At 42.4% G+C, this 12,350-nt stretch overlaps 5 protein-coding genes across 5 annotated transcripts; 1 reads left to right on the forward strand and 4 right to left on the reverse strand.

Annotated features, from left to right (window-relative positions):
- Positions 1-2,651: 2,651 nt before the first annotated feature.
- Positions 2,652-4,650, reverse strand: JR316_0010954 (uncharacterized protein; the record flags this gene model as incomplete). Its single annotated transcript, XM_047896618.1, has 7 exons — positions 2,652-2,900; positions 2,955-2,976; positions 3,533-3,609; positions 3,697-4,086; positions 4,136-4,367; positions 4,485-4,549; positions 4,609-4,650. 7 exons carry the CDS (start codon positions 4,648-4,650, stop codon positions 2,652-2,654), a joined length of 1,077 nt encoding a protein of 358 aa, XP_047744663.1.
- A 160-nt stretch (positions 4,651-4,810) lies between these two features.
- Positions 4,811-5,486, reverse strand: JR316_0010955 (uncharacterized protein; the record flags this gene model as incomplete). Its single annotated transcript, XM_047896619.1, has 3 exons — positions 4,811-4,930; positions 4,985-5,065; positions 5,379-5,486. The coding sequence occupies 3 exons, from the start codon at positions 5,484-5,486 to the stop codon at positions 4,811-4,813; spliced, it is 309 nt and encodes a 102-aa protein (XP_047744664.1).
- Positions 5,487-6,322: 836 nt separating this feature from the next.
- Positions 6,323-6,907, reverse strand: JR316_0010956 (uncharacterized protein; the record flags this gene model as incomplete). The annotated part of the gene is made up of 2 exons (XM_047896620.1): positions 6,323-6,745; positions 6,794-6,907. The coding sequence occupies 2 exons, from the start codon at positions 6,905-6,907 to the stop codon at positions 6,323-6,325; spliced, it is 537 nt and encodes a 178-aa protein (XP_047744665.1).
- Positions 6,908-7,198: 291 nt separating this feature from the next.
- Positions 7,199-8,823, forward strand: JR316_0010957 (uncharacterized protein; the record flags this gene model as incomplete). The annotated part of the gene is made up of 8 exons (XM_047896621.1): positions 7,199-7,254; positions 7,453-7,587; positions 7,648-7,774; positions 7,829-8,043; positions 8,093-8,225; positions 8,274-8,408; positions 8,455-8,606; positions 8,655-8,823. 8 exons carry the CDS (start codon positions 7,199-7,201, stop codon positions 8,821-8,823), a joined length of 1,122 nt encoding a protein of 373 aa, XP_047744666.1.
- A 3,090-nt stretch (positions 8,824-11,913) lies between these two features.
- JR316_0010958 (uncharacterized protein) lies at positions 11,914-12,120 on the reverse strand (the record flags this gene model as incomplete). The annotated part of the gene is made up of 1 exon (XM_047896622.1): positions 11,914-12,120. The coding sequence occupies one exon, from the start codon at positions 12,118-12,120 to the stop codon at positions 11,914-11,916; it is 207 nt and encodes a 68-aa protein (XP_047744667.1).
- Between the last annotated feature and the right edge of the window lie 230 nt (positions 12,121-12,350).

Genomic DNA, 12,350 nt, shown 5'->3' on the forward strand with positions numbered 1-12,350 from the left:
CCATCAGGCCCTTAAAGGAGAGTTACCTAATGTGTCTAAAATTAAAACTTTGGGATGCGCAGCTTACGTATACCTACACAAGGAGCAGCGTAAAAATAAGTTATCACCGCGTTCTGAGTTGATGACATTCCTCAGCTACAAATCTAATTTGGTAATGATCTTTATGAGATCTCCAAATAATACAGTCTTTTGTGCAAACAAGGCCCTATTTGATGAAACCTTATTCCCAAAGTGTGAATCTAAGAGGAAGATTCCACCCAATACACGCTTTAATCCTCCAAAACCAAAGGGACCCTCCTTTGAAATCGGCTATGGAAGTGAGTTGACTGATTCCAATAACGACAATTTTCTAATGCCACCTCTGCCGAAAGAGACAGGCAATCAATCAAGCCCACAGTCCACCAGTCCTCCAAGTTCTATGCCAGTGCCTAGTTCACGTCCTCCTTGTGACAATGACAATGATCAGGATGACGATCAGGGATATATAACACCTCCCACGTCAGGTCAAAGACTAAAAATGCCTAATATACCTGTCAAGCCTCCGCCCAGAAGGTCGGATAGAACTTGGAAAGTACTAGAGTGGGAAGGTAATGTGTACCAATCCGGAACAACAACCAATAAAGATCAACGTAAGAAGTTGCAGACTATTTCACACGGAGTGGCATTCGTCCCTGATTACGTGCCACTTACTCGATCTAGTAGCAATCGCAATGTTGAATCTGGTATCCCTAATTCAGGGATGGAAGGGGAAGTAGCAAACAGTTTTTTTGCAACATTACTTTCCAAACGGGTCTGCAAAATCATTTGCGCTACTGATTATGGTCTCACAAAGGATGTCCGTGACTGGATCCTGTGTGATTTGCTGAAATTACCAGCTGACCAACAGAAGGAATGGAGACAAGCCATGAAAGACGAGTTAGAGGTCCTTGTCAAAAGAGAGGTCTATGAGCTTGTTAATTTTCCTAACGGCCAAAAAGCCATCAAATGCAGATGGGTCTATAACATTAAAACTGATGGTCGGAAAAAGGCTCGTCTGGTAGCCAAAGGCTTCTTATAGATAGAAGGCCTAGACTACGATGAGTTATTCTCACCCGTGGTCATGCTACCAAGTGTTCGCACAATATTTGCCCTTGCCGCACTTGAAGGGTAGAAAGTCTGGTCCCTTGACGTCATATCGGCCTTTCTTTATGGTCCATTGGACGAGGAGATATATATGGAACAGCCTGAGGGCTTTGTTCTAAAGGGACAGGAGAAAAAAGTACTCCGGCTTAAAAAGGCAATTTACGGGCTCAAACAAGCTGCATGAGCATGGTGGTTTGAGCTAGACAGGAGTCTAAAAGAGCTCGGATTTACTAGACTATACTTGGACGCCGGCATCTTTATCTCACGTCATACTGACGGCACATTAGCAATAATGTTTGCCTATGTTGACGACATCCAGATCACCGGACCCAACTCTGAACTCTCACATCAGAAGAAAAATCTCTTCATGAAGAAGTGGAATTGCCAGGATCTTGGAGAATCACGGAAGTTCCTCCATATGGCTATTAATTACAAAGACGGCAAAATCCTCTTGAGTCAAGCTAACTATTTGGAGAAGGTTTTAACCCATTTTGGCATGAGCAATGCTAGCCTTAGTTTATGATGGGAAGTCTTGCACAGGTCTATATGCCTATTGTGACGCCTCTTATGGAGACAACCAATCAGAGCTTGACCTTAAGCATTGGTCTGCACAAGGCTACTTTTTTAGCTTGACAAATGCTGCGGTCATGTGGAAATCACAGACATAGAAGTTAGTCTCGACGTTGTCTACTATGAGTGAATACATGGCACTCTCTGACTACGCCAAAGATTGTGCATGGATTAAAAATCTATTTGCGGAACTGGCCAAACCAATTTCCCATGTCCCAGTTTATGCGGACTCACATGGTGCAATTTTCAATGCTCAGAATCCTGTGACACAAAAAGGAATCAAGCACATAAAGATTCACTATCATTACATACGGGAACAAATAAAGCAAGGCACACTCAAGTTATATGCAGTTCTGACTGCCGATAATGTTGCCGACATGTTTACCAAGAATCTAGGCCCTGACCTATTCTTGAAACATAAATCTGCTCTAGGTCTTGAATTTTACCAGCTAGATTAGTCCGTTCATAAAAACAAGTAGAGTCCTGCCTTATGGCGCGCGCACCACTTGAGGGGGAGTGTTGAACGACTATTATTTAATATAGATCATGTTCGATCATGTGGCTCTTAAAGTCATATGATAAGTCATATGAGTAGATTACTAAGTAGATAGATGACTAAGTACTGTATAGTAGTTACTGTCACTAGTCACATGTAACACACATTAGGTGTATATAAGGGCGACGCTAGTGCCCTCTAATAACAAGCGGTTTTCACAACCCACTTGAGTAGCTACAACTCAAATAACACGACCCAAAGGGTAAGTATTAAGTCAAGTCCTTAGCCACTGCATATATAGACTGTATAGAGTAGTCTTGGGCACATCTTGCTGCTCAACACATCCAAATAATTACAAGGATTGCATTGCACGCCAAATGATTAGAGTGATTGAAATTCACACAAAATGATTTTGCAAGGTTGAATTTTACAGACTATATTATATTTACCTAATAATACACAGTCAGAACTCTGCAAATCCCACTGCCTCCATATCGTTGACATCCCAAGGCTCCTCTCCATCCTCTCCTACAAAGCCTTCGTTGTCTTTGTCTTGATCTTCTTGCTCCGATTCATCATCATCTTCCGACTCTGAATTATCCATTGCTGCGGCCTGCTTGGCTGTAATAGGGGGATTGGGGTTAGCCTCATTATCAGCAAGTTCTTCGTCAAGATTGGCTGCGTAGAGTCCAAAATATCCTGGTTGCAGATTCTACATATACTCGTTGGTGCTCTTGTGGCCAACACTGTATCCTAAATAACGTACAAACATATCACGATCCATGAATCTGATTGTTTATTAGCACCTAATATCATGTAAAATAAATAAATGAAAGCGGCATACCAATTAACATAATAAAAATTCCAGTCATGGTTGGAATAGTTATTGTCCTCCCAGTAAGCCCTACAAGAAATGGAAGGAGGTAGAAGGGCATCAGTCATCCCGCAGTTAAATGCAGGAATGATGTGCAAGGCATGGAGTACATCAGAGGGATCCAGGAATCCAAATGTGTCTGGAAAATCACAATAGACAAATTTGAGGCAATCCAAACAACATGCAGTCTATCCTGCTCGATAGCAATAGTCTACCTTGTACCATTGCACCCAAAGAAACTCAAAACGTCAAGTTCTACCTCCATTGTGCTGTATATCAGCATCAAAAATCCCAAGAACACGGGCATACAAATAAGGGTGGTCAGAGTGACTATCTCCGTCCCGCAAAAGTGTCATAATGTTGCAGTGGTTTCAAGGGTTGATGGAGTCCTGCTCGCGTTGTATATCATATGTTGTATAATTGACACGCAAAACCTTGTAAATGTAGATCCTATCACTGAGTATGTTTACCTGGGCACGGTCCTCATCTGAATAAACATGATTTTGTCCTCCATCAGAATGCCCAAGAATGCGAGCGAGGATGTGGTCTTCAAGTCATGAAACAAAATCCTGGTATTTGTGTGATTATTATCAGCTCAGAGTTGCCGGTATAGTAGACTTAGTCAAACTCTTACCTCAATAACTGCTGCATCATCAGAATATTTATCCATAAATTGGTAAAGATACAGCTTATGGTGCCTGCTTGTAGACATTTGGTAGTGCTCGGATGGAGATATAGGGGGCAGGCTTTCAGACTTGGTAGGGGAGATGATGTAAGGGGGCTTGACATAGGATTTTGTTTTTGAAGCCCTTGGACATTTTTGGGATGACGGAGTGCTAGACTGGGACTTGTAAGCTTTTGATTTAGCTTTTTTGAGGTTGTTATTTTCTAATTTGGAAACTCGGGCAGCAATAGAGTAGAGCAAATGCTCACGACGCTCATGACGGGAGATTTGCCACTCAAATTTGCTTCCCTTATTTGTGCGGACAAAGAAGTGTTTAACACAATGGTGTTCTAGTTCTCCCTAGAAATAGATGATCAGGAAGTGTAGTAAAATAGAGTAAATATCAAACCCGTTGAGTTGAATACCCTTCTGTAGGGCCAAACATCCAGATTGTTTTGACGTAGTCTCTAAGCGCGTGGAGTTTATAAGTAAAAAGATTGAGCATTTTTGCGACCTTTGCGTTCAAAGATCCACTTGAAGCTGTCGCTGGCTTTCCCTTCTTTGCATTGTTAGCAGCACGACGGGCACGGGCAGCTGTTTCCTTTGGAAGCTTCTTGGTTGCATAAAGCGGACATAGCTTACTGATAAATGCTCAGAGCTCATTGCCTAGTCGCCGAGTAGTCGCATTGAGTCTAGTGAGTGTTGAGTTTGTATGCATGCATAATTTGGCCAGCGCATGCCATTTGCACAATGTAAACAGGGTATCTTGCAGAATTTTGTCCTGTGCAGGCGGGAGAAGGCCTTCAAATACTGGGATTGAGCACTGGATTCAACATGTCAATGTTCAATGATATGAACCAATAAAAAATCTATTATACTTACCTGAAGTAAGTCCTCAAAATCTTTTGCTGCAGGTTTGGTCATGTCTGAGGCATTCTAATGGAAACAATGTATTGTGTTTCTTCCAAACGTGGCCACTTTGCGGTACCTGCTGACGTATTAGTAGAAGAAAAAGAATGATAATAGATAATACATACCTCCAGTTAAGACACTGAATTCCATTACCACCCGCGGCCAGGAGAATTCAAATCATATGCATAAAGAAAGACTTCCAGACACCGAGTTCAAACTTGTGTAAGAAGTCAGGAACAAACATTGAATGCAAATTAAAGCCAAATTGTGAGAGACGGGTAGAAAAAGCATTCTATAAAAAAGTGAATTAATGAATAATGGAGACAAAAGACTGAGCTAGACATACTTGTGTTGGGACAGCCAAGATATCTTGAAGAATATCTTTGACGCATGTACTTTTGACATCTTTTCCATGTTTGAATATCCACTTTCAGCTATTTTCAATTTTATCACACCGCTGTTGAGTGTCTTGACAGATGTGCGACCGGCGCTGGCTATCAACTTTTGTTCCGAGTCCACTAACCCAGCGTTTCTAAATGAAACACTGGGGGTAGACACATTTTGCAAGGTACCGAATTGTAGCAAAAAGCACTTTTATAATGAGAGTCAGATTGGTATGGACCCGAGTAAATAAAATGAATTCACTTCTCAGGATAATCGGCGGAGTAGGTAAAGAATCAAGGGAAAACACAACGTATGATACCATCAGCATATTTAATAATGATGCCGTGTTCATACACTTCTATAAACTCTTCGTCAAGAAGGATGAGCCATATGGCGTGCATCAGTTCCTGCTTCAAATGAGTAATTGTGGCCGCTGTGGCTGTCAGACCATTGTAAGCCTTCATGTAGATGTTTTGAAGGGTTTTTGGGAGCTATGGAATGATAAAAATCAATGAAATGAAATAAATAAGAAACAAGAACTTGCCGTAGGTAAGTAAGCTATGTGGTGCGCAAAAAAGAAATTTGGATGTGCGCGTACGTACTTGGACTGATTTCCAAAGAGAAGGTACAAAGGCCAAAGCAACGCATTACCAAAATTTGCTAGTTGGGTAGAATCTGACCACAGCATCAAAGCAACAATTGCGATTTCGTGTGCATTGCTGAGATGTACATGTTGATTTTGCTATTTCCGAAGGTCAATGTACTCATTGTAAAATGCATCAGAATTGTAAATTTTGGTGATGATACATTCTGGCAAGCTTGAGAGTGAAGGCTTCCAAAACAGCCAATGGGGTGTGAAATGCCATAATTTGGCACTTTCATCCTGCAGTACTGCCTTGATAGTGCCTATAAGGCTGCGATGATAAATGTTTGGCACCTCAAGAACCGGCGTCGCATCTTTGAAAGTATGCTGAGACTGCTTGCAAGGAAGAGGAATCTTCACAGTGGAATTGGTCCACCCCTGTTTATGTTTGAATGTTGATTGTGGCTTTGCCAACTGGCCCATTGCTTTGTCCATCCGGTCTAATTCACGTTGTGCACTGAAGTCCTTTAGATGCTCAACACAAAAGTCCTTAGAAAGCAGAACGTCCCGCACCAAGCAATTGAGTTCGCACACAGATTTCAGATTGGAATTGCCGTAAAACCAATGCATAAGCTGAAAAACGGTAGCATTTAAGAATGGTGCAAACCAATTGGATGTCAAAGCACTGTCCACTGAGACACCCATGGCCTTGGCAAGTCAAGAACCCAATTCTTTTGGCAAAGAGATTGCTAACCCCGGTACATTGCAGAGTGTGTTGAGTTCTTCAAAATCATTATCCTTCTTTTTAGGAAAGGTCAAATATTCACGGTACATCCCAAACTCATTTGGCAGAGTTTGGACAACTGTGGGCTCAAACAATAGAGCCGCCGGCTCAGGAGTTGGCTTGCGTGGAAGTGCGCGCCTGGGCGGAGGACAGACACAAGGAACTAGAGGAGGCATGTGAGGCACACACATTGATGAGTTTAGCAAAAAATCAATGTGCTTCTTTGGATATTTGCAAGTACGCCCTAAACGCATGGGAGGAGGAACAAATGGAGCCGGCTTGGGGGAAGTAGGGCACGGTGGGTCAATTATATCTGCTTCTTCATATGTTGCAGGAATATCTTCCGACTCGGCTTCCTAGAAATTGTTAGTTAGTATAATATATATCAATATGGAAAATCATACATTATCTGGTTGATTCTCCTTGCTTGCTTTGGCATCTAGCTTAGCATGTTTTGCACTTCTAGTGTCCCAGTTAAGATCTACCGGTTTGCAGACAAGTTCACAATCTACTTGCATAAAAACACAGGTGATTTGGTGGATTCTAACTACATGTTTGGTGCTGAACCTTTGCTTGCATGCGTCACAGATTGCCATTACAAGAAGAAAAAGATAAAAATTGTGCTGTATAGCAGCATAAGTTGCACCACAAAGATGGAAAAGCGGTGAAAAGGAACACGTACATAGCGCGTCAGACTCCGGAGTGGAGTCACGTGGCCGTATTCATCGGGATTTCTTGGGTAAGCCTGAGACCACGTCTTTTGCTTCCAACCCATCATCATTTCCCTCTCAGCTCTGCACCAGGACTCCATGTCTTTTGCATTGCAGGCTGCCTTGGCCAATAACATGAAAAAACGAGAAAAGATGTGACCAACAACTCTAATACCAACAATAGCAGCTCGTAAGATACAGACAAGGACCATAACAATGAGGTTATCATCAAAAAAAGAAAGAAGGCTTTGAAAGTCACCTTTTGTCAAAAGACTTCTCAAAAGAAATTAAAAACTTCGTGAGTAATTTATTCTCTTAATAGTTGCTATTTAATACACATTGATCTCATTTAGTGGGGTGCTTGAGCCATTCATGCACCATGCTACATGGCATATACGCAATGGCACCATCTACACAAACTGGGAACATATAATCTTTACTGGATTGAAGGCTAACAAGGAAAAATTTGGCAATCTTACGCCGGAAGAGTAAGTCAGCTTGTTGTTACCATATTTAATATCTTTCCTTTAACCTTTTTACCTTATTAGGTTTGCGGCAAAGCACAAAAAGGCTTTGGCAACATATGAAGAGCTACGGGACGCAATCCCCACTTTTGACAAAAATATGAAGACCATAGGGCAGGATCCAGACTACTTAAACCGACTTTGCAAAATGGTACATGTATAACATTCATTTTATTTTTTATTTGATGTTCTACCCTCCATCTAGATGATTACTGCTGCCGGAACAGCTCGGTCAAACAACATCTCAAGTCTTAAGAAGAATGCACTCACCTATGCTGCGCTGTGCCTTCCAGAAGGTCGACTGGAACCTCCGATCAATCCCAACGACTCCAAGAAGACGACTCGGGGCTTCAAGCATCCCCAATTTGGTGCGCTTTTAGTTCCCGCCAACTGCTTTAAGCAGTATCAGAATGATCCAGAGTGAATACCCCATACTTCCATACTTGTTATACTTATTCAATTTTTCTAGATATCATCAAAAACTGATGCTTAACAAAGTTACCATCAAGGCAAAGGCTATGCCGCACCTAATATATCTATTCGATAAGTATGATCCCAAGCATATTTTGGAGGGAATGTTTATGGCCCTAGCATTGGTTGCGGTATGACCTCTTGTATGTGTGTTTCTTACTACTTATCTATTTCACTAGGTTTTTCAACACATTTTCATGTCACCATCCTCGGCTCTGAAGACGCCAGGTGCTAATTGCACCGGGATTGGGAAGGCTTGGAAACATCACATGAAGTTGGTGACTATACCAAACATTGCGTATACTTGCACACATGTACGTTCTACTTTTCATAGATTGCATATATTAATCTATTTCTCAGTATCAGTACGCCATCTCCAGATGCATGGACTGGCGTCAAAACAACCAACATTTCAACTATGAAGAGTTTTATATTGAGGTTGTAAAGATGCTGGAGTGGGCTCGAGACAATGACCCCAAGTGGTGGTCGGATTTTATTACGTGGTGGAACGTGTGCATAGTTGTTTTTAACAATTCACCTCACTTAACAATTCATTCCAGCCAAGTGTTTCCTATTGATAAAGACTCCGTTACTGAGAGTAGTTTGTCCGACAAAGAGGCAACAACGTCTACCTTCAAAAAAATAAAGGCTCAGGTGAAGGCCAGCCACACAGAGAAGGCCGACTTTGTTGACCCTGCGCTATCATACCCCAATTCTGATTGGAGATGAGATGTTCATTTTAGATCTATACACGACATCTTCAACCCAAGCAGTCATTCTTTCTATAAGTCATCCACACATCTTATCTTATCAACACTTGTCACATGAGAGCCACGCTATTCCGGATCATGTTACTTCGTTGGATCATCAAGGCTATGCGATGGATCAGTCAACTATCAAATTGTACAGCACTCTATACTGCCTTGCATAGCCGGACTGTCAACTCTATTTTTATCAATTCAGCGTCAGACTGCGGATTACTCATTCCAACTTATTTTTGGTTTGTCTTACTTATTCTTTTGTGTTTATTTATATCTTTTCTATTGTTTGTTGCACTTTTATTGTCTTTGTCTTACCAATCTTCTATGCTTTCTGACTCATCCTTGCTTCTTTTATCTAATCTGTATTACCATTCACCTTTGTCGTGCACTTCTTTTTTACTCATCCTATTCATTTCTTATCTGTCGTTGTGTTGATATTGACATGTTTTATTGTTCTTACTTATTGTTACATTTGCATAGCCTCATTCTTGACACTTTGTACAGTATATGACTTGGTTTTCAGTAGCTCAGATTGGTATTTTGTTCACGTAGCTTTTAGTATAAAAGCTGTAGTAGAATTACACGAAATGACAGGAAAGTTACACCCAGTTCCCACTTTCTTCAAAGCAAGTCAATTTTCATCCAAGTCAAGTCAATTTCAAGTCAATCCACATTGATTCATTTCAATTCCAAGGTCAAGTTCAAGCCCAATCCCAAACCCAAGTCCAATTCAGTCATCAGTTCCACCCTCCGTCGAAACCAAGTTTACCTCCATTCATTCAAAGTCATCTTGCTTTCCATTGACAGAGAATTTCTTCCAAGACCAGTCCTCCTTCTCCTCCAACGCCTCTTCTTCCCAGCATTGATTATCCCACGTCTATCCAGACTTCCAGTACTCCCTACTTCCTCTCCCCCATCCAATCCGTCACTGCTCCTACTCTTTCTACACCTTCCAACCATTGCCATTTGGAGAGGATCCAAGACTTTCTTTCCCTCTGTCAACTCATTTGGAGTGATTTTATTCGAGACAGACTTAGTCTTTCTCCCTCGATTCAATCTATACTCCCGCAACGTATAGCTTCATTCCAAACTTCAGAAAGATTGTCAATTTAAAGACACTTTCACCTTTACTATCCCAAGATTCAGCCCTTTAACAATGTTCCAACTCCCAGTCATCTCCTCATTTCCCCTCGAAATGTTTCCCACTCACTTCAGACCACCCCTCTAAGATTCACATTTATTGATTTTTCATACGCATTCTATGCACCTTCTTCACGCTTTCCCTATACACCCACCATCCAATTTCACAGTTTCATTCCATTTTCAGAAGGCTTGTTTACCATCGTACCCAGACAACCCAGTTATCCTCTTCTTATCATTTTACTTTCTTTACCCTTCACAATCCACACCATCCTAATCTACTTAAATCCTAGGCAATGTCCTCCCTTAAGAAACTTAGGAGAAGGTTTTGTCCTATCCAGTCTGGACCACTCTTTCCCTGGGGTTTGTGTTTGTTGGATTACTTATAGTTTATAACCAATCACAAACTTCGATCTTCAGCGAGAGCGCAGAGCCCTGGCCTATTCCTACATCCGCCTGGCAGAGAAGAGAGACAAACTTGCCCTATGCATACTGCGTGAGCCAGCCAACAAGGTAACTAGCAAAAAAATCAATAAGGTTAATACTAAATCCTAGCTTGCGCATGATAGCCAAGAGAACATCATGGTTGAGAAAAAGGAAGAACTGAGCAACATCAAAAGCAACAACACTAGTCTTGAGCCCCTTGGCCCACCCCGCCCACACTAAATGCATCAGAATGAGCCCGGCATCTTTGGGAAACCGCTGTTGCACAGTGGTAACTTGCGCTGCTGGACCTAGGACATCAGGTCCCAGGTGCACTTGTTGACTTTAGAAATTTCTGAGATGTGACTATCAAAGAACTTGCGTTTTGCAGCCTTGCAGGCCTTATGAAAGGTTTTCCAGTCATCTGGTGCACTAGTTGCACGCCACAACTAGAGAGCGATAGAGCAGCTGTTGTTCCACCACTTCTTAGAGCGGCGGACTATAGTGACCTCTCTGGAGCATGAATCCCAGGCACAGAAAAGACATCAGCAACAGCTTGTGCTGCCACATCAATCTGGTCGGGGTTAGTAAAAGGGCCTACAGTTATGCAGCTGAGCCCTGCCTCAATGCACTTGATAAAAAGATTAAATGTCTCCTTGTCAGATTTCATTGCACGGCAAGGGACAGCCCCTGTGTTCCGCAAGATAGATAATGCGGTGGCAATTGAGATGTGATCCAATTCCCCCATATAGTCATGCACCCAAAAGGCCTGAGAGGTCAGGAGCTGGTCCAGAGGCACAAATACAAGGTTAATCACACTAGCACAATGTTCCTTGATCTGCGAAAAGTGGGTAGGCCCCGTTTTCACAAAGAACATCTGCTGTAGCCCAACTTCCGCAGCAAATATGGTAAGATTAGTGGCAGCCGCCAAGTGCCTAGGAAACCCCACCTATATAAACACAGGGAGGAAGAGTAGCAGCCAGACCCTTACAAAGGTTGATGGCAGTATGTCTGTTGTTGGAGTATATATTCAGGAGGTTGTAAGACTCGCCGTGGGAGAAAAGAGTCAGGATAAGCACATCATGGTGATCAACAAGATTGCAATGCATAGATGATCAGTACACACTCAGGCAGTTAGACATATAGGCCATGATATGAGAGCGTGTATCAGGTTTAGGTGTGCACACCATGGGCAGCCATGCTGGGTGCAGTAGAGCGCCAATAACATTATCACCTTTCTTTGCAGTGGTAAAGGGTGCAATACAGACAAAACACCATGGGGGCTCTTGAATAAAGAGAATGTTATATATCTTGTTACAATGTTCTAGGATAGTTTCTGAGCTAAATGAGGACTTTGCGCAATTAAAACAAACTATTCTAATGGGCAGTTTAGGAATGGCTTAACTCATTTTAAGAAGTGCGAATTAGAGGAGGCCCACAGTGTTGAGCAGAGTGCTCACGTGCCTGGTGATAGGCTTTGATATACCAATCTGGGTTAAACCAATGGCGCCAAAAGGGTGCAAAACTTATTGAGCGCAGCATGCAATTTGCCACAGTTGGGGCAGCGAGGAGTGTGCGGGCACTCCTTCCCCTCGGGTGTAGGGAGAATTGGTGGATCCACATTGGGATTGCCCTTGCAGCACTTTGCAACAGCGCAATGCTCCTCATTCTTGTGGAGACCAGAGCAGCGAGGGCACTGCATAGCGGGTGCTCTATACTGGATCTAAGGGTAACCCTACCTCCAGCACCGTATGCAAAGGGGAACACAAGACCTCAAGGAGCATTAGTGGAAGAAAAAGACTGTGCGCACCCCGACAACAGGGTAGAAACCTTTCTACCTCTGATAGTATCATCAGGGAGCGCAAATATATTCGTGACATACTCAATGGCTAGCAATGTCTCTGCATCTGAGTAATGGCCAAAGTAGCCAGT

Source organism: Psilocybe cubensis, chromosome 10, assembly GCF_017499595.1.
Source record: "Psilocybe cubensis strain MGC-MH-2018 chromosome 10, whole genome shotgun sequence".
In the NCBI taxonomy this organism is placed as follows: domain Eukaryota; kingdom Fungi; phylum Basidiomycota; class Agaricomycetes; order Agaricales; family Agrocybaceae; genus Psilocybe; species Psilocybe cubensis.